The sequence below is a fragment of the Bacillus rossius genome, chromosome 8 (genome assembly GCF_032445375.1).
Source record: "Bacillus rossius redtenbacheri isolate Brsri chromosome 8, Brsri_v3, whole genome shotgun sequence".
Classification (NCBI taxonomy): Eukaryota; Metazoa; Arthropoda; class Insecta; order Phasmatodea; family Bacillidae; genus Bacillus; species Bacillus rossius.
This window is the reverse complement of record NC_086336.1, coordinates 2,887,176-2,913,642: the sequence shown is the minus strand read 5'-3', so window position 1 is coordinate 2,913,642 and position 26,467 is coordinate 2,887,176. Positions and strand designations below refer to the sequence as shown.

At 40.4% G+C, this 26,467-nt stretch overlaps 1 protein-coding gene across 3 annotated transcripts in view; it reads left to right on the top strand.

Annotated features, from left to right (window-relative positions):
* Positions 1-26,467, top strand: part of LOC134535482 (GPI inositol-deacylase) — a 35,251-nt gene that overhangs the window by 2,938 nt on the left and 5,846 nt on the right. The window contains exons 4-14 of one of the 3 annotated variants that reach the window (XM_063374599.1): positions 592-816; positions 4,598-4,771; positions 6,607-6,866; positions 7,674-7,818; positions 9,953-10,215; positions 11,403-11,522; positions 12,791-13,009; positions 14,494-14,739; positions 18,587-18,749; positions 19,723-19,943; positions 22,744-22,845. In XM_063374599.1, coding sequence (XP_063230669.1) covers positions 592-816; positions 4,598-4,771; positions 6,607-6,866; positions 7,674-7,818; positions 9,953-10,215; positions 11,403-11,522; positions 12,791-13,009; positions 14,494-14,739; positions 18,587-18,749; positions 19,723-19,943; positions 22,744-22,845 — 2,138 coding nt within the window. Of the gene's footprint in view, positions 1-591; positions 865-4,597; positions 4,772-6,606; positions 6,867-7,673; positions 7,819-9,952; positions 10,216-11,402; positions 11,523-12,790; positions 13,010-14,493; positions 14,740-18,586; positions 18,750-19,722; positions 19,944-22,743; positions 22,846-26,467 lie in introns of all 3 variants that reach the window. The other 2 variants (XM_063374600.1, XM_063374598.1) reach the window with 2 other exon arrangements.

Genomic DNA, 26,467 nt, shown 5'->3' with positions numbered 1-26,467 from the left:
TGATGCCTACCAGATTTAGGTTTATTTACACTATCAGTCAAGTGTAATTTAATTTTTTTTGTGCGGCCTGGAGTACAAGCTACTGTTTGCAAACTTTGTTTTTGTGCCCAGAGGCCAATATTTATTAAAAACATACATACATTCAGACGAGCACGGCCACCCATAGGCCTAAAGTCCTGTTAGTACTGTCTAGCGAACTACAGAATTGAACTAGCCATAAACTTTGAAATAAAAACCCTGAGATATATTAAATGTGTTATAAACTGTGAAATTTATAAAGTGAAATATATTAACTTTTGGTGTAATCTGTGCCCAGCATATTTAGATATTAGCTATTTTTGCTTATTTTTTAAATCTGTTTGCCAAGTTTATTTCCATGAATATGTTGCAGATTAGTCTTTGGTCAATTACAATAATATTTTTTTTTTTTTAAATATCATATGGTAATATTTTCCAATTATTTTCCAATTTAACATTTGTCGTGATTGTGTGATTGTCTACCCCTTACTCTGTCACATGGTACAGGTTGCTTACAGAGCAGTAGCAGTGCAGTGTACAGACATTCCGAGGCCAGTGCGGTGCGTGCTGCAGGGCGGCATGCTGGCCCGGGGCCTGTTCCTACGGGCTGACTTCGACCGGCACCTGGTGCGTGTCATCGTGACGCTGGCGACGCCCCACAGGCAGCCAGTCCTGGCCCTCGACCCCTACATCGCTCGCTACTACCACGAGGTGAACACGTACTGGGACGCTCACCACGCCACCCGCCTGCGCCACGTCACCTTGGTGTCGGTCGGAGGCGGCCACCGGGACCTGCAGGTGCGATCCGACCTCACCCACGCCCGGCAGGCAGCCGTCAGCGTCCTGGTGAGTCCGTCCGGGGTGGTACTCCCAGCGTTCCAGGCAACCAATCATTGAACAACCTATAACAACAGAGGCGAACCCAGGAAGAACAAATGAAAATTTGGTTGCCCTTCAATAGGAACATCAAAGGATTAAAGCGGTATTGTTTAATGGTGAAAACTAATAATAAATCCGAGAAATCCGGTACTTTAACTACCTACTTGTTAATAGTAAGCCATCATTCTTTTTTTTTTCCTTTTGGTCATCACATCACATTTCCAATATTATTAACTCAAATTACAGTAGAACAAGAAAATTACCTTTTATATTAAAGTTATTAGAGTATAACAAGAAAATAAATGCCTGGCCAGGGTGGTTCTTGGTTACAGTGTATACAGCTTTTAATCGGTAGTCAAGGGCTTAAAACTACGTAAAAAAAATTATTCATAAATATTTATATATCAACAAAAACTGGACATTATTTTTGTTGTTGTTGGTGTTTTTCATTGTAGTCTGCTAGTACAGGCAGTTTACCTTGAGGATATGCAAAGATTTACATATTGATATGCCAATTATGCTTCTTGCTGCTGTGTGGAGAAAACAGGCCAGGGAATCATGGTCGAAAGAGCTGGACTCGTGGACCCCACTGTGAATACTGGGGCACAGCGTGAAAGAAAAATATTAAGAAGGTCCATTAAAAGAGAAGATAAACACGCAAACTAGAGTTGTAAATTTTAGAGAGTTTAAACTGGTGGCGATGGATTTTGCACTTACCACTCGTAATCCAGAGATCACTTCATGATGGAGCTGAGTAGCTGCAGCTCCGGAGGAACGCACGCAAACACCGGAAATACTAGTTTCCAAACACTACATAAATATATTAGCACAACAAGCAGAGGGGGAAACCATCCCTCCACGGAACTGCCTACGTGGTAGAGTAAGCCGTGGCTTCCACTCACCAGGCGATCTGGACTTAACCGACGGAGAGCGGTGTAGAGACGAAGGTTGCCCGCTGACTTCTGTTCACGAGTGATGACAGGTAGTCAAAGAGCCTCTTCTGGCCTGCAGTATTTCCAACCCACGTAAGGAGAGACATCTTTTTGTAATGATAAACTTTCTCCATGGTTTTATAAGATGTATGAATTTACCAAATCTAAAATTGATTTGTTTCGCAAGCTTAACAATTATTGTTAAGGGATCCATCTTTTTAAAATAGTAAAAGTGTTCTTTTTTTAAATCTCCAGTAGAGGTGCATAGTGTTTTGTTGAAAGTAAATAATTTAAAATTAATCCAAGAAATAATCATCTGTTTGATTGTTTATTTTTGAAATTTTGAAATAATTGTAATGATTTTAGAAAAATAAGTCAACAGAACTACCTTCTAGGGTATATTTCTTTCTATTCAAGTTCCCTGCAAATACAGTAGAATCCCGCCGATGCGACCCCCCTCTGATGCGTCCATTCCGTTTATACGACAGTTTTTTGAGAAACCGTGAAAAATTTGAGCAGAGAAAGTCGAAAATTTGAGTAAAATCGGCTGAAAAACAAGTGTTACACTTTGTTGGGCGCTATGTGTTCAAGTTTATCTTGGTGAGCGCTGTACTGTAAGCAGGCAGGCATACAAAAGACTGCTAAAAATAGATACCACCCCTCTAGACTGTCCAAGCTAGCCAATACCGGTAATCTGCGCGCATCACCTGATAGCATCTACGCGCGCGTCTATTGCCGTTCCGGTCCTGTGCCTTTGTCTTGCGACTGGTTAGTGTGATCTTGCCAGCTGCATCTCAGGAGTCACTGGCCACACAAAGCTGTGTTCACTGTGTTAACGACGTTGCCAGGTGTTTGGTTCTCGGCTATTTTTCTATAACATCGCTGACTTCGCACATGCGCAGATAAACAAAAAAAAATGTGTGGAATTATGCTTTACACCTCGGACTCGCATACCCCGAACAATGGGTTCCGATAAATACTCGCGCTACGTGAATTCGCGTCACGCGAGTTCGGCTATGCTAGCCGGCTGGTGGTTATTTTCGTTCAAAACATGGCGAAGGAACTTGTGTGGATCAGGTAGAAAACATTCGGCTATAAACGAAAGATATAAGAACAATGCTATCCCGAAATGCTGTGACATGTTTTTGGAGCAGATTATTACAGCGACAGACCGACAGAATGCGCTCCCGCCCTTGCCGTCAGCGATGTTTATTTTGACAGCTCAAGCAATTATCTTTTCCACGTCCCTTCACACAGGGTAAAAAAAAAAAAAAACATGTTGGAATGCAGATGGAAAAGTAACTGTGCAGTAAAATAAATATATTTACGGCCATGCTAAATTTTTCTTTTCAATAAAATTCGAGGTATTAGTGATTTTTCAGCACAAACTGCTGTGTGACTAATAAACAAATTGTATCATAATAACTTATAAAGTATTTATTAACGGCGAAGGACAGTCGTTTAAGCCCATAAAAATATTTATTTTACCGAGAATGGACTGTACAACCTGGCTTTTGTCGCACGTGGTGTGGGAGGGGAGGAGGATGCTGACAGTTTCTCACGCAGAAGGTTGAAATAAGGGAGGGAATGTGTTGAAATGTTAGTCAGAAAAGGGGGAGAGTGTTTTTACATGGTTTGTGGCTCTGGGAGGGATGAGCCTTGAAGAATTAGCAAGGGATGGAGAGGTAAGCATCACGTCACGTGTGACGTCAAGCCTCCGCTACCGTCAGCCTGGCCGGACGAGTTTCTTAAGCTCTCGCAGAAGCTACCACAGCGCGGGTAAAATAACATGACAGCTGAGACGGCTTTTCGTGCGATAGTGGACGTGCCGAGCTCGGCTAGACACTGCCCGAGCGGCATTCACGTGTATGTATCCGACGATGCAGTGACACCCTGAATTCTCTATTGCGACCATTCCGTTTATAAGTCCGTTTTTCCGGAATCCGTGAGGGGTCGCATCAGCGGGATTATACTGTATAGTAATTCCCTAACAATAGTAAGACAATCCACCAGAGGCGTTTCAGCCCTTGTAACAGGTTACTTTGAAAGAATAGTCATTAAAATCATAATTAGATACATACCTTCACACTCTGTGGTCTCTGAAATATATATTTTTTTAAGTAATAACTCTTTCTATTTCAGCATACAAATAAATCCCTTCTACAAACTATAGAAAATAAGAATATAAATTATTGTACTTTTTATAGCAAATAAATTACAAGAGGTATGAAGTCTGTGAACAGCCACATTAGTTTTAAGTAATGCTATTGTGTCTTCACAAACACAACCAAGAAGTCTCAGTTTGTCCTTTTATTTTGTTATTTGTGTGAGTGCCCATTGTTTGTATTCGTCGTGCCGACTGCTAACGTCCCTAGACTGTTGGTGTGCATGTTACAAAATTAAATGTATGCACAATACCAGTCACTAACTCCCTGTGTCACTGACGGTGGTGCCATAACTATTCTCACTGTGTCACTGATGGCGGTGCCGCGAGTGTGACTGTCAACGTACCTCCTGGGCAGTTTATGGTTCTGTGAGTGGTATTGTGTTGAGAAGGGAAGTGTGACGGCGGTGCTGGTAGTTTTTCATGGACAGTGGGCAGTGTGCAGTGTGTGGTGCAAGCTACTTGTGTTCTGTGAGGGTTATGCCTGGAAGAGGACAGTTGTTACCTGCTTGCAGACGACGGTGGTGCCGGGGGTGGCTGTCCACAGCGTGTGGATCAAGCAGCGCATGTTCTGTGAGTGGTCAGGTGTGTGGCGTGCTTGCAGACGACGGCCGTGCCGGGGGTGTGGCTGTCCACGGACCACCTGTGCAGCGTGTGGTGCAAGCAGCTGATGCTGGTGGTGGTGCGCGCACTGTTTGACCTGGTGGACGCACGCACCCGCCAGGTGTCGCTCAGCACGGCCGACCACCACGCCGCCTTCCACTACCACTTGGTGCACGTGAGTGTCCGCTGTCGCACCCACACCTCTCTCGTTCCCTACAGCTTAGGATCTCTTATACTGAACTGTAAGTAAATGTGATTATCTTTTAGGGATATTGACCTTAAGTGGGACATTCCTCAGAGCGAGTTAAAATTGGTGCTTATCTTGTCATGTTTACTGATGACACTCGCTTTCGTTACAACTTAACTGTAAGACTTTTGAAAATAATTTTGACAATTCAGATGTTACTTTACTTGAAATAATTCATTTTTTAAGTCACAGATTTTGTTTGTTGAATAAGTTAGAAGCATTTTTATTACTTGATTCTCACTTCTCAGTTCGTCAACTTTACCACATGATATTTTAGTGCGATCCAATAATTCAATTAACTTATTCGATTCCATTGTAGGAGGTATAGAGACGGCCGTTGAAGATTCTTTCCCGGTTAATAAACAATTCAGAGGAGAGTTATTGTTTTTACTCATATCATCATTAGAAATGGTGGTACAGGTTAAAGATTCATTATACAGGAGCATCGGAAACCCCAGAAATTCCTGACGTTCGTTTATTGACGAGTTAATCTTTTATCACTATTTTGTGTTAGAGAAAAAAATTAGTAACTGCCAGTGTGAGAGCGCACAAGTAGAGTGACCATCACCGGTAGACAACCGACCGCAATGTGATGTGTTGTATCCTTACTTCAGTTTTTTTCTTGTGATATTTGTGTTATTGTATATGTACATATTTGTTTTGGTCGTTGTTGCTACGTGGTCCACTCATCTTCCATGTGTAGGCCGGCGTGGATCTGCCTCCTGCTGTGGTTTCCCCTCAGGCAGCGCTTGGCTACTATTGGTGCCGACGGTTGTGGAGTGTCCACGTAGCAGCACCAATCACTACTGTCCTTGTCTCATATTTGTCGTGCCCGCTGCTGTTGGTGGGCATGTAACAAATTTAAAATAAAAATATATAAATAAATAAATAAGTAAATATTTAAATAAGTTGATCACCTTTATATTACCAATAGGTAAGCAAGCTATTCTTACGTCAGTGTAAACGTAAACATAGCATAAGCGTATTTTTTAGTTGTAAGTTTTGGTTTATGATATTTTTTTAGTAACTATTATAACTATAGCTTTTACCTATTTATATTTAATTGGACCTTTTTTAAATGTTAAACATTGTAAATCAGTTTTCTGACATAATTAGTATATTTTCTTCTTTTATTAATATATTGGCAAGTTTTTTATAATCATACTTAAACTAAGAGTTTAATGTTACTGATTAACCCCATGCAACTCTTCTTTTTGGTTTTGCAGTAAATTGACTTATTTGGTATTTTTGCCACACTACTATCAAGATAAGGATATTTTTTTGTTGGGATTTATCATTTTTAAATATTTTTTTTTGTGTTTACTAAGTGGTTGTGTGTGTATGGTTTGTGACCATCTACCCTGGTTTTGAGTGACGGTGACTGCAACAAAGAACCGGAACTGGGAAAACGGTAGAACTGACACATCACTAGTCTGAATGAATGTACGTATGTATTGCAGCCAAACATTTAGTTTTCAACGGGATCGTTTAGAGACAGAGAGAGGATGAGATGTGAACGAAGCATTGTTGAAATGAATTAATTGGTGGGGTAAAGGGAAACCCACCGGCCCGCTGCAAGATCCGCCACGTTTTTCCACTTGCGAGAAATCTATGTTGACCCGCCGAGAATCAAACGGAGATCGCCTTAGTGGAGGGTGTGTGTTCTGATGACTCTCCTCTACAGTAGGGGTGAAAGCAATTCTCCACTAACAGATGATGAGTGATGTGCGAAGTGGTGTTGTGACTAACTGGGCTGGTCGCAGAGGACGGCCGGCAAGCGCCTGGCGGGGGCGTCCCACCCGCCGGTGTCGGCGCTGGACGTGCGGGGGGACTGGCGCGAGAGCCTGCTGCGACAGTACTCGGCGGAGCTGCGGGAAGGCGTGCGTGCCCCCACGCACCTCATGGTGCGCCTGCTGGCCGACCCCGGGCACCAGCTGCTGGCCGTGGAGGCCGCCGGCCTGCAGGACCGGGACTGGCTGTTCGCCTGCCGCGCCTCCGCCGTCGTGAACCACGCCCGCGCCTGGTGCGTTCCCTGCCCTCTGTCTCGCAGTTCCCGCTTCCCGCATCTCCCAGTTGTATTGTGCAGTATTCCAAACTCCTTTCCAGGTCCTTTTTTCGATCTTTTAATGTTTTAATTTGGGTTGCCTCAACTTTCACACAAACATTACACCCAGGCAACGTCAATAAATGATGAATCACAATAAAAAAATATGAATACTACTATAAAAAACAAATTTTCAAAAATGAATTGATCTAAAGAATTGAAATAAAATTTGATATTAGTTTTTACAACTTCCTTTTGAACAACTTTTGCCATTAATTTTAAAGTGTGCAAGAAGCAATAAATCCTACCTAAGCAGTGCCACGATTCTTCAAGTAGGTAATCTAATGAAAACCAATGAAATATTGGTTTTTAATCATTTCAAATGCTATGATAGCTTCTTGGGTTAGCAGTGGGGTTTTTTGTGTTTGTCCAATACCTGTGTACATACATTTTATTTTTCTGGTACCTACATTGTTGGCCAATATATAATAACTGCTTTAGTTTTATGCAATTTTTAATCTTTTGATATAGTTGTACAACCTTTCTGACTATTTTGTTTTTGTTTTAAACATGTTCTTAATTGAATCAGAAATAATTATTTTTTATTCCCTCAGCTTTAATGGTATTCAGGGAGCACTCGTACAACGTACAACCTAATTTCATTATTTACTTTGTCTGTTGTTGATCTGCTCTTAACAGTGCAGAAAATAACCTTAACTTTAACTCTCTTGAAGTGTTTGTGGAGTGTGTTATTTCTTCATGTAGTTTTTTTTTTTTTTTTTGCAGTGAGTCGGGTGTCAATTTGTCGAATTGGACGGAAATTTCTCCATCTGTTCGCTTCAAAAGGAAGTTTGTGTTCCTGAACCTGACGCTGCTACGTCAACAACCATTTACCCACGTCGTTCTTCGTGTGCTTCCTACGGACGACCCTGTGAGTGTTACATCGACATGGATAGTGAGTTGCGATAGTTGCAAACAAATCCTCAAATACCACCACACCTTTTGTTTTGAAGGATTTTATATTATACGAAAAAATTTGAAGAAAAATATTGTATGAAATCTAGTAAATTCAAAAATTCAACCTTACCAACTCTTAAGTCCTATTGCTATTACCATTATCTAATATTTTTGGACTTTTAGTGTATAGTTAAGTAAATAAAATTATGACATCCATTGATGCAGGTTACTTATTTGTGGAACAAACACTATAGTCATAAATGTTTCAAGATCATAACATTTTTTTTATTTCTTGTACATTATTTTATTTTTGACCATTGGGACCTGAATTTTTACTAGATTGGAAGCACTATTTTTTATAGAATGGGTGATTAGGATTCGAGAATATTGGGGTGTTACCCATCACTTATATAAAAAAAAAAAATTACTTATAATAGTGACCTGAAAAAATTGTGATTGTGATAAACTCAAAGAATACCACGAATAATGATGTTTTTAAGTTAAAACACAAATTTTATAATTTTTTCAGTATTTTGCACAAATTTTGACGCAAATAAATGAATGTTCGTTTCCACCTGTGCTCGTGTTTTGAACCTCTTTTCTCCAACACAAGAACCATCACCATGTCGTCACATGCCAGGCCGAGAGCCGGACAAGCTTAGTTGGAAAACTACACGCTCTGCGCTCTGCGTCAAAACTGAATTGCTTATGCCTGTCTTGACCGCTTTTTCTCTGAAGTGTCGCCTCGGGTGACAGATGACACGGTGTGGCGGTTAGAGGGGAGAAGGGTAAGAGAGCGCAAATGGAGCTGTGAGCTGTGGCAGGATCCTTGTCCCTTCCTCTCCTCTCCTTGTTCCTGCTGCGAAGTCAGCCCCCTCCCCCTTGTCTAATGCCTACACATGCCATCCTCGTCTATCCCCGCACTCTTCAATACTGTTATACGCAGGGACTGGAAGTAACGCGCTACTAGTAACGACGTTATTTGTAACAGTTACTTTTTATGGTAACGATCGTGGTAACGCAATATATTTAGTTTTCAGTAACAGTAACTGTAACTGTAACTGAATTACATTTTTCCGCCTTAAAGTAACGATAATTGTCGTTACTTCTTGCGTTACATTTTTTTAATGTATTTCTTATTGAACGAACAACGATTTTTTGATTTTTTCAATCCCAGAACTAAATTCCCGACAAGCATATTATTTGCGATGGTATTTCTTGTACTTGTAAAACTGCTGTTGGCTAGCCTGCGCTCGTATTTTGATTGTCATTTATTTAATATTTGCGACATGCAGGTTTACTGCTGTGCTGTTTAATTAATTAACCTACCTGTGCACATGCGCGAAAGCAATGACAGAATCGAATGAAGCGAGAAGCCGAGAAAGCAGTCTAGAACTTTCGTTGCCGTGGCCTTCATATTCTAATCATTTTGAAGTTCGGTCGAGTGATCAAAATAACCTTATTGTGAAGTGCTTGTTGTGTGGTGCTGCGAACAATAAGATGATCCAAACGACGAACATTTCATTATTTTGTAGTGTAAACTAATTACTCAATGTAATTTAAGACCTAATTTAAAATTTTTCAGTTTAAATAAAAATATATCATTACTAAACACAATATGTTTTATTAGCTTTTAATTATAACAATATTACATATCACAATTTTTAGTTTTTCACAAAGTAACTGTTAACTTACAGTTACTTTTCTCAGAACTATAACTGTAACTGGTTTGTTTTCAGTAGTGCAACTTGTAGTTGTAACAGGGTTACATTTCCAATGGTCCAATGGAGTATTTGTAACTGTAACTGAGTTACTTTTTAAAAGTAACTTTCTGGTCCCTGGTTATACGTTTGCTTTCCCAACAAAGTCGTCTTTTTTGATACTGCAGCGACCAAACTATTTTTTTATAACTGCCTGCGTGTGGATTTAACATAGGTCATGTAAATAACACTGTTATCAATATTTCCAGTCTCAAATGTTATTGGCCCTCCCTCAGGATGGTCACGATAGGAAAATGTCCACAAAGCCAGAAAGGAGAGGGTGCTCTAAAACAGTAATTATGTCAAAGCTGTGCAAGTGATTCAGTTGAGTTTCGTAATGTGTCGCAGGTCCAGTTGAACGTGGACGTCCACTCGTCCGGCCGACACATCACGTTCGAACCACCCTACTGGCCGCTGCCCTTCGAGCACACCGTCGTGGAGGCGACGGACGATAGTGCCGTTCGCTACACCATCAAGTTGCCGGGCCTGGGGCGGGCGTGGCAGGCGTACCGGCTGCGGCTGACTCCAGTCCAGTGCAAGCGAGCGACGCATCATGCAGTGGCAAGCTTCAAGGTCGGCTGGCGCAGGGAGGACTCCCACGTGTTCGTCACGTACGTACCTAGAGCTTGAGCCTTGCGTACTGCACCTTGTACCACGTGTGGGTAGGTGTGTGTGCGTGTGGCCTAGCATCCCTCAGCTTGTGGCCTACGGGCACGCTCCGAGAGGGATCAGGCAGTGCCGTGTTTCTGCTTCTGCAGATGAGGTTTGTATGAGAAGTATTGCATCCTTTTTGAGAAATTGCCAACAAAATGCCATTAGGACTGCTCAGTTTTGTTGGACTCATGAACATGACAATGCAGTGAATAAATGTTGTAGTTAAAAATGGAAATGAAAATTTTGACAGGGTCAGTTTGAAAGAGTTATAAATTTAGAGTTAGCAAATCAAATAATTTTCTTTTTATTGACCCTCTATTAAACAAAACCTAATTTTCTAAAAGTTTGCACTACTACCATGCTAGTTATCAAAACTACATTGCATCAATGATTTCCATTTATTTTTTATAATTTGAAACACAGAACAATTGGTCATGGTAGTTTGTATGGAAAAAATTTAAGAATGTATTTTTTTTTTTGCTATGTTTTGTGTACTACCTATTTATTCAAAGGATTTTGTGTTCATTTCAGTGTTTAAGTCTAGGTACACTGTCCTATGTTTTTTTTATTTATAAGTGATGGTTAATGAAGAATTTTAATATTTTTTTTTTTTTTTTTTTCAATTTCACCATAGTTTCATATTTATTTAGTCAATGAATAGCATCCTGGGTGTGACCTTAATTTTATAACGTGATAACGTCTTATAAATCGATGAATGCTGGCTGCACGCACGAAAAAGCATGACTCATTGTCACGTTCCGCCTGAGCCGAGCGTGCAAGAACCGGCCAACCACCGTGCGAGAAAATCTTCTATAATATCAAACAGGTTAAGGTGGGCTTTTTAAAAGCAGCAATTTTAAAAATTTTTATTTATTTATCCAATTTCGTCATTTCAAATTAACAATTTATTGACATTGATTTGATTTCAGTTTATTTCTATAACTATTTGTTAGTGATTATATTCAAACAAATTATTTCAAATTAAATTTGCAAAAACTGTAAATAATATTTGAAAATTCAAAAGTATGCAATTTTTCATCAATGTTTTCTTATGACATTATCACGTAAAACTATCTTTTGTAAACCGACTTTACAGACAACCCCCCTAACACTAACTGAATGTGGTTGTGGTGGTTGTCTCCAGTGACAATGCCTCGGAGGTGCTCCAGCTGCGCCTGCACACGCCCGCGCCCCGCGACCTCGACGCTGGCCTCAGTCCGCGGGTGGAGCTGACGCTGGACCCAGCATGCAAGTATTCAGTCAGGTATTCTCCGAACCTGCAGTTCTCTTGGTGGTCGCGGTCGCTCACGTTCGCCCACAGCCTTCAACAGAGCTGGGGATCCACGCCCCAGTTGAGGGGCAAATGCCAGCCAGCCCGCCACACTCGTATCAGCTGCTGCCACTCTCTCGAGCCGTAGGAGGGAGTGAGATGCTGTGCACCCTTGAGCGAGAGAAGGGCCGGCTGGACGTGCCCTTCATCCCCTCTCCTCCACACCCACTTGCCCTTCCACCCCCTCTGTTTTAGTAGGAATAAAAGAGATGAGCAGGTGAGCCAGACAGAAACCCAGTGTTGCCCTTCGTTCATGCACAGTTACCGCCACCTACGAGTAAGCAGACAAGAGGGTATAGGTGCAGATTATTGTGCCTGTTCATGCTCTCCTTTCACGTTCTTTCTCCCTACCTAGGCCTTTCGCCGGCATCCCGCCGATCTCAAAGGGAGAGGTAGGGAACCACTCCGGAATTGGCACTAGGATGCGTCCCTCGCACCGTGCCGTCTTCTACGTGGCGGTGAGGTGAATCCTGCAGCGACTGTAGTATTGTTTATAGCTGTTGCAAATCGGCCACGTACGAGGACGTTGGTACAGTGCATGTATAGCTGGTGGGAGTACAGAGGCCTGAGTGCCTGCCTAGAGTAGACTGCACCGCACCGTTGACGTCGGTTGGGTTAGCTCTACTCTTCTCCGGCTTCTCCTCAACTCCGGCCACACCATCAATGTCGCCCAACTTTAGCCAGGGGGGTGGGGGATGTGAAAGCATAACAAACTGCTCACCTCGCCCCTGTGTCTGAGGTCCATGCTGAGTAGCGGAACTGCGACGCCACACTGACAGAATGTGCAAGAAGTAGCTTGGCTTCTGGGTTGTAGCTGCGTCCTTGGCGAATAATTTATCGATGTTTCGGTCGACATTGCAGTCGCCATCATCAGGGAGCAGGGAGTAGGTAACTGCTCCCTGATGATGGTGACTGCAATGTCGACCGAAATATCGATGAATTGTTCGCCAAGGACGCGGCTACAACCCAGAAGCCAAGCTACTTCAGACAATGGCCGTGAAAGCCTGCAAACAGAATGTGCGAGACTTGCAGAACTGCTGCCATCACCGCAGACACTCACGCCGGCTGGCCTACAGCCTGTGTTAGTCAGTTGTCATTTCACTACAGCACAGCTGGCTCCACGACGAGCGATGAGCGACCTCTCCGCGCCGCTGAAGTGCAGGTGGGGCGCGGGTGCCAGACACGGGTGTGTGCGGGCGCAGGCTGAGCGGCTCGCCGGCGGATGCCCTGGGCCAGCTGGTGCGCTTCTACGGGCCGCTGCTGTGGGCGTACGTGGCCGGCGTGCTGGTGCTGACTGCAGGCCACCAGCTGCGCTGCGCCGGCGAGCACGGGCGCTGCGTGGCCTTCCACTCGGCCCTCGTCGCCGGGGCGCGGCCCACGCGCGTGCTGCCCCCGCTCCTGCTCGCCCACCAGCTGCTCGGGTGAGCTCGCGTGCCGTCGCAGGTGGGACCTGGGGATCGTTACTGACGTGATGTAGTCCTATAAATCCATGAACACCGGCTGCCGCCTGAGCCGAGCGTGCAAGAACCGGCCAACCACCGTGCGAGAAAATCTTCTGTAATATCAAACAGGTTAAGGCGGGCCTCTTTTAACTAATTGTTCGTGATTATATTTAAACAAATTATTTAAATTAAATTTGCAAAAAACTGTAAATAATATTTGAAAAATGAAAAGTGTGCAATTTTTTCATCAATGTTTTCTTATGACATTATCACGTGAAATTATCATCCGTAAACCGACTTTACAGACAACCCCCTTTTTTTTTAATTATCATTTTGAATTAGGTCTGATTTCTTGACTGTTATGTTGTACTGATTCGAGAGAGAACAGACCACCGTATTTACCTGAATAAGTTCGACCTCAATTGCAGGCCGCCTCCCATATTTATGTGTTCCCTCCATCGAAAATAAAAAAAAATTTATTTTTTTCTACCTCTACATAAGGATTACTTTGAAATCATTTTTTTTCCTCTCGTTGGTTTTTTAGTACCTTTCACAACATCACATTATTTTAATAGAACCTATTTTGGTGTGCCTTTGCACAGTTGTTTGTCCATTTGGCTTAGTCTACAAGCTTGAGGTTGTAATTACTATCAGAATATTCTTTCTTGTTTTGGAACCTGGGGTGCAGATATACCATGTTTTTGATACAATCACAAATAGTAGGGAGGTAATTATAAATCTTACGAATAACTAAGCTTAAAAATTTGATTCTGTGATGTGTCCATGATATAATTGAGTTTAATATTACATATAAGAAAGTAAATATTTTGAAACACAAACAATCTTACCAACATGAGAAATCAATATCCATAGAGTGCATTCCTTTAGGTAACAGATGAAAACTTGTGTTACACTTGCTTTGTTTTCATGGGAATATGTAAATCCTGAACATGTCAACTCAATATAAGATTTAAAATTAATGTGGTTTTATGGATGCAAGTCAGTTGTGGTGAAAGAGTGTTACGAGACAATGGTGCACAGAAAGGTCCTTCGTGCGAGTAAGCACTGTTGAGTCTCTGACGAGACCGTTGGCATTTGTAAGCACATAGTACAATAATTATGTTAAATACTTTTTTGGACTGTCTTTGGACTGATTTCCGTAAATACGGCATTAAGTGGCTAGCTGATCGATATAGCCAAGAAGACACTTGTAAATATTAGCGAGTAAAATAGTCGTACATCGGAACTAGTTCGGACTATCGTTTGAAGCAGACATTTCCCATCTTATCAATACATGCATTCATTTTGATAATTTAAAGCTTGTAAGTTTGGTTTTGTTCAAGTCGCCTTTTGTACCCAGTACACACACACACAGTATGTAGCATTGCGTAGGAAATTGGCCTTAATGACAATGGATGCCCCGCGTTAATTCTCACGTAGCGAAACCTCTGCTCACTCTGTAGTGTCCACGTGAGTGAGACTGGAGAAGAGACGGTGCTGAGTAGTGGCTGGCGGCCGGGCAGTTGGGGTCCGCTGGCGGGGCGGGTCCCGGGCCTGGACGCGGCGCTGCTGCGGGAGCAGGACCTGGACTGGGTGCTGCTGCCCGCGGCCCTGTACGCCGTCGCCTTCTCCCTGGCGTACCTGCTGGGCGTGGGCTGCTGGCTGGCCGTCGTGCTGGGGGGCCACGCCGCCCACAAGACAACCCTCAGGTACCATCTTCCATTTCCACACTTCCACAGAGTCAACCGTACCTTACCAACCCTTGTATTTGTCTTTTTTATTAGAATCAGGAATACAATCATGGGTATTACCTATTTCTCAAAGGTTTTTTTTTTGTGGCAATGCCATGTCTCCCTCAATTCTTCATTAAAATTAATCATTCGAACATCATTTTAAATTGTATGTTCTCTGTTGACGAAAAATAGACAAATAGTTTAAAATTAATGTTTTCATGACAAAATTATATAAAAAAACTTTTTTAAAAGCATATTTTTATTAGGAATAAATGGCATTCCAAATGAAAATATATTCCACTAACACGTGGGAGGTGCCATCTGTTAACGATCTGTTTAACTTACATGACAGCTGTTAGTTAGATTGTGCACATTCTATTATGCAAGTGTAATCCACCACGCAAATCAGTCAAATTAAATCAACGTAAAGCGTTATGAATCGTTATAAACTGTTACTTATAAACTAATGATAAATAAATAAACATAATTAACCGAATTAAATCAATGTATTGAACCAGGTAAGCACGTATTCCTAACTTCAATAACGTTGATGTTGAACATATTGTATACATAGAGAAAGAAATTTTACAATGAGACTGATATTCGATACTGCTCTTCAAAATAAGATATCTTTCGTTAATACTTGCACGGGTCAGCTAGTGAATATTATTTATGAATATAGTAATTGTTAAATGAACATAGGGACAGAGAAGCGAGTAGGACAAGGACTCCTCTGCGCATTTCCACATTACAACCAGAATGGAATCACAGTATTATGATCAAGTGCGGCCTGAGAATATGTGCGTACATTATTATATTATTGGTAGTGTTGTGCAAGATCTCGAACCTCGAGAAAAATTTCGAGAAATATTGCATTCTCGAACAGCGAGAGCGTGAAAAATAATTTCTCGAAAAAAAACGAGAAATTTTTTTTGGTACCGGCAACAACTCAATTTGGTATGGAAACAAAATTTGATATTGATAGTTGTATTTTTATATGTTGAACATTACATACACACTGCCATTATTTTAGTTTAAATGTTTTAAAAATACCAAACGCGCCTGCTTGTTTGGACGAAAAATTATTTGGCGGAACACAAAGCAAACATGATGCAATCATTAAGATATATTAGACTAGCCGATAGTCAACCATCCAAAACCTTTATCAATAACCGAAACTGTGAATAAAAACTGTCATATGAAATTCCAATTTATCCTGAAAGAAAAACTGCCGTATTTAATTTTTAAATTACGTAAGCGTAATACATAATAAAATACGTTCGAACCTAACCTACAAAATTAGTTTTGTTTACATACACGTTATTATGGTAAAGTTAATAAAAGCATTACCTTTAATTTAGTCATAATATTTTGTTCGGTAATGTTTAATAGCATACTGAAATGTTGATTATTACGGCAAAATACAAAATTTACTTTTTAACGAACAAAAGAGAATGGTGGTCATGCTGCCAGACCGAGGGCCGGTTTCACAAAGTCTGGTTATCGTCCGGTTATCTTCTGATTAAAATTTAAGTGCTGGTTAGCAGAATTACCTGTTTCTCAATATAGGGTTAACAGTAATCGGCCGATTAACTGATGGTAACCAATGGTTAAGTTAAACACAAGAAGAGGTTCTGATTAGTTGGCTACTGCTGATAGTTTTGAGGTTATGTATATTTTTGAAGCTGTTTGAAACCACATAGTGTGCAAAACAGAGATAATTGATTGAAGTGCCGCAGTGATGATGGCGAATGAATTGAACATTTTGTTTGAAGATGATGATGAAGAAATTGTTGATTATTTAAATAGACCACGAATATTTCGAGTAAGGCCAAATCACTTTCAAATGAGTGACAGTGAATTTGCAATAAGGTTTCGGCTTAGCAAAAATACGGTCCTAGCACTGTTGCTTTGTGCCATATTTTTTGTATATTAAGCGCCCCATGCTTTTTTCTCATTTATACTAGTATTGCTTATATACTATTGTCATAAATTAAATTTTAAAATTATTTTTTACTTTTTAGTTTGATAATCTTTAAAAGCATGTTTTTTTAGTTTTTTAAACTATATTTATTTTTAACTTTTTAGTTTGATATTCTTTAAAAGCATGTTTTTTTAGTTTTTTAAACTATATTTATGTATAATTATCATAGGGAAATGAGTTACCGACACTACCTATTACCATCTGAGATACATAACTATTTGGAGTTGCAACGTCACAAAGAAATGGTAAAGTCTCTCCGAATCATTTACAGTTAGGTGTATGGATATAATCTTAGAATTTACCGGAAAAAAAAAAAAAAAACATTTTTTTTTTCCGGCGTGGCCGGGAGTAGAACCCACGATCGCTGAATCCGAAAGTTGACGTCACATAAGTCGCGCGCCTTAGACCGCTCGGCTAACGAACATAATGAAATTGGTGGGACATTTTACAGTGATGAGCCACTCACTCTTAGTCGAAAGAGTTACAGACGGACAGACAAACAAACATACAGGTGAAGCTAATATAAAGCATGTAAAATAGAAAGACAGTTGGAAGTGTTTGACATTGTTTTAGGTAAAATTTTCCACTAAAGATATAAGTAATTCCGTTTCCGAAGCAAGAAAATTTCCGGATCATGGCCGCTTATTTTCGTCCATATTGATGTTTGTTTACAATTTTCTCTAACCGAACCTTAAACACTGGCCAAAAGTAACAAACGAAGGTAGCACGACAGCCAATCGCGAACCAATACGTCATCGCCTGGTTGCCATATTTCCCTTAACCGTTGTTTAGTTAAACACTCGTTAAAAATACGTTGGGAAACAGTCAAATGATAATCAGTACTTTAATGTCCTGTTTAGATTAATCATTCGATTAGATAACCGAAACTTTAAACAGACTTTGTGAAACCGGCCCCGCTTCGCTGTTCCGTTTCTTATTTCAATACCAATAAAAGACTGCGCAAGTCATGTGATTATTAAATGAACTGGAATGTACAGGAATGGATTGAACACGCAGAACAATTCACGCCCTTGTATTATGTAAAATTACGTGAATGTGTGTGTTCAAACCCGTTGAAAAGGCAGAATAAATAGTATGTTCATCCCATTTCCTTTTCCACCTTTGTTTCACTCAGTTGTAAGACGTCACGAGTAATGAATCCCGCCAAAGCCTCCCTTGTAACAATTTATTTGTTTTCATTACAGTACCAGAGTTTCCCGTTTACGCGAGCTACTCTGCGGGTATGAATAAATAATGTGACGCCTGTAAAATGTTATTAGGAATATGAGAATAATTTCCCAATACTGCTTTATCTCTAACTGCGGCGTAACCAAGTGGAAAAAAAAGTGTTGCGGGAATATAACAGTTTAACAGAAGTAAACTTTGTTGTCAAATTAAACTTTAATTTTACGGTAAAATGGAAGATGTGGACATATCAGTGTGGCAGTATTACACAAAATGTGGCGATAAGTCAACGGGAACCACAATTAACATGTTAGCTACTAGACTTTTACCTAAGTGAGTGAATGTTTATTTATAATTTAGTGTAGCCTTACATAACGTGTGGTGCATGTCAGTTGTACACAGGCAACTAAATTGACATTCTATATGATAAACAACAGTTTTATGTACAGAACAATATATTTTGAAAGTGATATCTACAGTAAATCTTGATTATTTAAAAATTTCTCATTCTCGTCTCGTTTCTCGCGAGAAAAATATTTTCTTTCTCGAAAATTTCTCGAGGCCTAAATCTCATTCTCGCACAACCCTAATTATTGGGTATTTGATGAGGTCTCTGTTGACGGATCAGTATGAACACGGAGACGCGGTGTGCAGGTTCGTGGCACGCACCGTGGTGGGCTCGCTCTGCCTCTCCGAGTGGGTGCTCGCTGCTCTGGGCAAGCTGCCGACCGCCGTCGCCTGCTGCCTGCTCACCCTGTGCTTCTCGTCCTGCGGGGCCCTGGGGCTGGGCGTGGCCTCCAGCTTCTTCTTCCTCAAGGTGGGCCCCTCGGCCCCGCTGACACACCCCTGCCCCTGCCCCCGGGCCACGTGGCCGGGACTACCACTGTGCATCTTCGCTTCCTGCACGGTGCCACCCTCTCTTCCTCACACCTGTGTCGCAGGCAGCAAGGCTTGGCTAGATTTGAGCGTTTGGTTTTTATTACAAGAAAAATAACTGGAAATGGACTTTGTGCGCGCATTAAAAACTACACAGTGCACATTGTGTACGCTTATTTTTTGTAGAAAATAGGAGGTTTCACATGCAATTGTTCCATATAATTTTTCTACAGAGTGTCATTTTGGTGGTATAGAAATAGAACGTTGAACACTGTTTTACAGTGAAAGGGTCAAATCATTTCCGTTACCAATAACTACCCCTTTGAAACTTTTTTTTTGTACGAATAGCGAAGTTTCATAAAATTGAGGGTAGATTGTAAAACAGTGCTTACATTGAAACCTCTGAAAAAATAAGTTGGGACATAGGAAATGAAACAGAGAATTATTGACGGCAAATTATGAATACCATTCGTAGCTATTGCATGGGACGAGTCCGGATTTCGCTGCATCAAAGAGGGTCATTAGTAGAGACCCGGAAATTTCGCGGATTCCTTTGGCCTCAGGATAGTATTCAAAGTTATAGGTGTGCTCGACCCATGTTTACTTTCCCATTGGTTGATTTCTTAGCGAGAACATTTTTATCCTTGTTATTTGGCACTACCTGATTCACTTACTTCTCTCCTAGCTGGGCATCGTTGGCTCACGGTAGCAGAGGGGCGTGTCTTAACAACTGCGGGCCAATCATGAACACAGTGCGACAGTGTGGAGGTTTGCATTCTAGCTTGCGACTAAAGGAATCCACGAAATTTCTATCTCTCTAGTCATTAGATTCTATGATTTTTGAGATAGGGTTACGTAGTTTTGGTTGTGTCTTGTTGTTACTGAGAGGCCATGTGTTCCCGCGTGTGGTCCAGCTGTGCAAGATGTACGACGACTACCTGGAGGAGCTGTTCAAGAGCTCCGTCAAGCTGATCTTGGGGCGGAGGAAGCGGGGGTCGGAGGGAGTGGAGGGGGCAGCCCCCGCGGAGAGCGAGCCCTTGTCGCAGCTGCACTTCAGCTTCACGCTGCTGCTGCTGCTGGCGGTGCTGACCTCGGTCAACGCCCCCTGCGTGCTCACCTGGGCCCACAACTTCAGGTCGGTCCGGCTCCCGAGGATATACATTACATCATAGCTGCCAACCATTACTGATTTTCCGTAATTATTACGAATTTAACACCGAATTACGGAATTACGGAACATCGCTGGTTTATTACGGAAACGAGTTTTGTGCTGCACGGAGACGGAAAAAATTCAGTTTCTGCTGTGCTGTTTCGTGAACGCAGTTCATATACATCGCGTGGTTGTGCAAATAACGGAACTAGTATGTGTGCGCATGTACTGTTGAAATAAGTAGATTAATTCTCGTGTTTTGAAATAGTAGTGGGATGGTATTACGTCCGTTGTACGATACAACTAGTACATATTCTCAGACTTTTCGTTTTTTGGCTACTTACATCACGATAATTTTTGTACGGTACTTTGGCTAACCTGTGTTGTTTTAATTTTTTTGAAAGCCATTTTTTTCATCATAGTGTTTTTGTCTTTCTACAGACGTGAATTTTTTTTATGTTTTTCGATAGTGTTTTGTTCTTCAGTGCTGGTTGTATAAATGAAGCGTGTGACAGAACAAAAGTGTTTCTGGGGGGAAAAAAAACAACGCAATTCTTCAGAACTTTCGACCTAAACTATTCAAAAGAATGGCCATGCTTGTCTTCAAATGTTTTGGAACACCACGCGTTTTGTAATGTATGCACATGTGACTTTTCGATTGCACATGGTGGAAGGGATGACTGTAAACAGCATATTGAATCAAAGAAACATGCGGAACATTTTATAGCCATGACGAGCAATAAATCTATATCGTCGTTTTTTCGCTACATTTTAAGAAACGAAAGTAACCAACGCATAGTTATTGTTTACAAGTTCTTTTGTTTGTCTTCTGTTTGTTTACAGGGCAGTTCTAATCCAACCAGGATAAAATAAGCAAATAAAAAGACAGTTTTTCACAAGTTTAACTTTCAATACTTTGAATTGAAGGTTCAAAATTTCCAGTAAAATTATTGACATTTCTTACATATTCAGATGATTGTATTGTTCGAATAGTTTTTTTTTTCAATTCATTAATTTGCATTGTATTCATATATACCTCTAGGCGTATATTTTTCATTTTTTTTCATATTATTTTCCTTGTTTTATCTTGTGTGTGTCATAATTCCCCAGGAAAAATTTATTGTGCATTATTTACGCGTACTTTTTTTTCTCCATATAATTGTCATTACTGATGGGTGTGATTTGAGGTTGGCAGCTCTGTTACATACATGTTTTAAATTATTGGGAATCTGTGCATCGCGATTAGTTTTATGACTACATTGTTAGTAACAACTGAAATTTGTATTTCAAGTAAACACACGTAAGGGCTTTACAAATTTTTAACATTTCTTTATTACATTTTTGGAAAGAAAATTTTCTGTTTCATTACCAGTCAAAAGATTTTAAGGATCTAAGAAAAGTTTAATTTTTGCAAAATTAACCAGTGCAACACATTTCACTGGCAATTTTGTTCAATATATTTCTGAACAGTTAGTGTGTGCAGGTGCATTTTAACAATTATCAAACATTTTAATTTTTTTTAAGACAATTTTGACACCTCAAATATTCAGAGAAATACGATTTACATTATATTAAAAAGTTATAAACTTTCCGTAGTTAGTAAAATTTACCACTAATTGATGTAAATTTTCTCCGATATTCTTTGTGAAAAATTTTCTACTGATAATAAACTTAGCAATTCAGCCATTTTGATTTCATGCTTATTAACTAGGGATGGAAATGATAACTCTTCAGTGTTTCAATTTCACCAATTAGACCTGGAATCGGAATCTTTGATTCTCAAGCTGTAAGGAATAATTGTACTATATAAGGAATTTTATCATATTTATAATGGTAGGTTGTAAGAACTGTCAATAATTTAGATAAAAAATTGGTTCACATAAATTGATTCTTGCCACAATTGCATATTTTCTGGCAAGTGAACTGATAGTTTTTATGCAATTCGCCTAGCACTAATGTAAAAATGTGGTAAATAATTTTAATGTTAGATTACAACAACAATCACCTATATTTATTCGAAGCACTGAACTAACCAAAGCTAGATTCTGTACTTGCGGGGAAAACATTGTAAACTCATTTCAATATGAAACTGGCCAGTCCTGTCCTAGATCCAGCCTTCCATGCGACCTTCGTACCCGGTTCTCTCCCCGCTCCCTTGCCACCGCTGCCTGCAGGAACTGCCGTTCGACCAGCAAAGGGGAGGGGAGCGTGAGGTTGGTACCTGCCAGACTGCGACTCGCAGCCTCGCCAAGCCTGGTCCTCAGGACCACGACACTTACAAACCATTCCTAAAAACAGTCCCGGCGATGTTAATGGTAACAGAAAGCTAAATAATGACAAAAATTAAAAAAAAAAAAAAAAAGGGGGGGGGGGTTGTCTCTTGTCTGTAAAGTCGTTTTACGGACGATAATTTCACGTGATAACGTCATAAGAAAACATTCATGAAAAATTGCATACTTTTTAATTTTCCAATATTATTTAAATTTTTTTTTTTGCAAATTTAATTTAAATAATTTGTTTAAATATAATCACGAACAATTAGTTAACAAAAGCCCGCATTAACCTGTTTGATATTATAGAAGATTTTCTTGCACGGTGGTTGGCCGGTTCTTGTACGTTCTGCTCAGGCGGAACGTGACAATTTTTCGTGCGTGCAGCCGGCGTTCATCGATTTATAAGACGTTATCACGTAAAAAAAAAAAAACATAACTGCATTGTAGTATTTGTTGAGAGCACACACACGCTGTATCACATGTGGAACACCCTGACTGTGTGCTTGTCGCAGGTACAGTGCCCAGCTGCAGCCTGACTCGTCCTTCCTGCCCTCCGTGGTGACCTGCGCCTGCCTTGGCGTGCTGTGGCCGGCGTCCGTGCCGAGGCCTGGCCTGTGAGTCCTGCCGTGTCGCTGCCACATGCAGTATTTATATCAGTTCATGTTGACACTCACTGCTTGAAACAATACACTGGATCTAGAACCCCGATTTTACGAATTCTGGATATAATGAAGCAGCAATTTTACGAATACGTCAGCTCTATGGAATCCAATTTTTTTGAAGAATTTAAATATTTTATGTATTATTAGAGACATGCATATTTCGCGATTGCGATAAAACAAATTTTTACGCGAATTTGAGTACATTTTTAAGAATAACGCGAATTTCTCACATTTTGGATAATAACGCGAAATCCTTGAATTTTCGGCGAACAGTCAGAACATTTTCCTCATTCGAACACGGCAATTCAATTTGTAAATACAGTAACAAACGTGAAACAACAAAAAACCAAAGATAACTACCCACACAGTGTATTTTATAACATGAAAAGTTGCTTTTATTTCTAAACATGTAACAATTTAAGCCTAGGCGTGTAAAAGTCCGAGTAATTACAGCAGGAGACAATCTAAAATGTACTAGGGAAAAACGTAAACTCACGAATATAGAAACGTAACGGAAATGTCGGAAATATTACGTGGCTGATCGTAACATTGTAAGTGCTGATACTGTATTTATGTCACAACTTAGCCGAAATACTGGTACGAGACATGAACTTCACAAGATAAAATGAGTGGAATCTTGGTAACTGTTTTATACGTATTATATAATTTCGGAAGTATTATACTGTTGACGCATATTTTTTAAACTAACCATTTATTTGTGGGGATCGTAAATTATTAATTATTGGTATCAAGACATCAAGATGAACGTAAACTTGAACATGTCACGGCAGCGAGTAAGCGGGTGCGTATACCAATAAACTGGTATTAGAACTGGACAAAACTGGTACACGGGAGGTGGAGCTTATATTTTTTTCCGCTAGGCTCGCTTCTATTGGCTGGCTGCTGATGGAAGGTCACGAGTCTGGGCGGAGCATTGAATGAGTTATACTGCGCATGCGCAGCTCAGAGAACAGACGCCGCACTGGGCCGCACTGTAACAACAGATGATCGAGTACAATGACCTTTCTCCGCGCAAGGCGCGCAATTGACGGTAAATTTTCATCAATTTGCGCCCCTTTTTTATTTATTTTTACTGTGTAATGTAGCCCGTTCTGAACGCGGCAGGATGCGACTGTATTTTAATTAACTTTAACGTATTTCTTACTTTTCCCTTTATTTACACTTTCCCGCTTTTTACACTTTTTTACTTTGTCCCCATGAAAAGTGCAAATAAGGGGTTTTGCTGTATTTTGATATTCGGCTCGCCTGGACAGTCGATTATCACGGTGTTTACAGCAGGTTGTTTCTCGAAGCGTTGTTCTCTTATATAGTCTTTAGCGTTGTTTGTCCATTGCGTCCATTTTTATTAACCAAATACCAAATTTAAAATGCAAACACGGTGACGATTCGTAACATTCTGTTGTGCGCAAGTTAAAGTTTAACGGGTCGAATTTTGTTACAGATAGTTTTCAACGTCTGTGAAATAAATTAAAGGTGTACAATTTAAAGGTCGGCTAAAACATTAGGCCTATTAAAATGCCTAAAGTGCCGGTAACTGCAAAACAGCGAGCCTCTGAATTTTCTCAACACGGACTTTATGCTAGTGATTCAACCACACTTTTTTGTCGTCACTGTAATGTCACCGTCTCTTGGGATAGGAAAGACTCATGTGAAAAACATGTAGGCAGTGAAAAACACAAGAAGCGTCTCTCTTCATTGCAAGGCTCATCTAGTGCGTCTGAACGCCAGTCGTCAATATCTTCAGCGTTTCAGACAGCAAAAAATAATGTCCAAAAAGACAAAAAGTTGGAATTTATAAAGGAAACAGCAGAGACCTTTATAAAGGCAAATATACCCCTTGAAAAGCTTGATGATCCTAATATCAGGGCATGGCTGAACAAATACATCGAAGGTGCTGGAGACATGCCACTTGCGAGAACAGTCCGTGAGAAATATGTAGGGGACATAGCCAAATGCAGAATTGAAGATGCCAAAACTGCATTAAAGGACAAAAAAATTGACATACTGTGCGACGAAACAACAGATAAAATGGGTAGGTGTGTATTTGTTGTTTTATTTAGAATTCTGAATCTTCAACAGGATAAACCAGAAATATTTGTTGCAGGAGTTCACTTTCTTGAAGCTGCTAATGCCACAAACTGTGTGAGGGCAATTTTAGATTCACTCAAAATGTACAATGTACAGTATGGTGATGTGCTCTCAGTAGTAACCGATGCTGCTCGTTATATGACCAAGGCTGTTAGTACTCTCGAAGTAATCCTTGGAGACCAGTTAACGCATGTCCAGTGCTGGGCACATAAGTTAAATCTAGTTGGCAATGTCTGGGTGAAAGAGTTGCCTGAGTTGAACAATGCTATGAGCAAAATAAAAAATGTGTTCAACAACACCAGGAAAAGAAGGCACCTGTATGCTAGCTTTCTTGAAGAAAAGCATGGAGAGAAACGTCCATTGTTCCCACTTCCTGTTGTTACTAGATGGAATTCCTGGTTCAACAGCGTTTTTTATGTAGCAGACTACATACATGACATTGTTGATTTCTGCAAAACAGATGAACTAAAGGCAACACAAAATTCAGGGGTTGAGTTTCTGTGTTCACTCACAGAAAATGACATTTCTCTCATTCTTTGTCAAGCTGTCTTTGTGAAAGAGCATGCCAAGAGCCTTGTAGAGCTAATACAGAAACTTGAAGGTTCTTTGTATCCAACTGCCCATTCACTATATGGGGACTTGCAAGGTATAAAAAAAAAATTTGAAAACATCACTCGTGGCATTTATTTTGAGGCAACCAGTAGAGCTTTGTCTAACATGCCCCCCGCTAAAGCTGCTGAAGCTAAAGTGTCCATCACAAGAACAGCAACACAAGCCCTTTCCAAACTGAACTCTCTCATGACAACTGACCCAAGTAGAAAGAGATTTGAAGCAATTCAAATTTTTAGTCAGGAAAGTTTGTTGCTTGCTAAATTAAACCCAGAAATGGTGCAGAAACTGAAAACTGTCCATAGTCTCTACTCCATAAGCACTGAAGAATTAACAGCTGGTTTTGGTCAGCTTCAGGACATTGTTACAAAACAAATGGAAACAGACAATTCAGTGGACGTAGTGAAGTCATTGAATGTAGTAAAGCTGTCACAGCCATTGTTTGCTTCCAGCTGCCTTGAAGCCATCTGGATGCCTTCTGCAAACGTTGACTGTGAACGATTTTTGTCCTCATATAACACAGTCTTAACAGACCGCAGGACAAATTTAAGTGAGGCTAATTTGTGTATCATGGCTACTTTTGCTTTCGAGAGCTAAAGTTTGAGGATTTTGTTCCATGTGTTTATGTCACTATTTTAGAGACTTCATATTTATTCTTGCTGGTTTAGGTACTAAAATATTTTCAATTACTGTATGTAAAAAGTGATGTGTAAATTCGATTGTAAATTACTGCTGCTAGTGCAACTGTACAATGCAAGAATGTGTCCAAAATTTCAAGGTATGCTTAGCTTAATTTTTTTAATTTATAGTGCTAAAACTATTTAAAAAATAACACCGCTTTTGATGTATGATAACA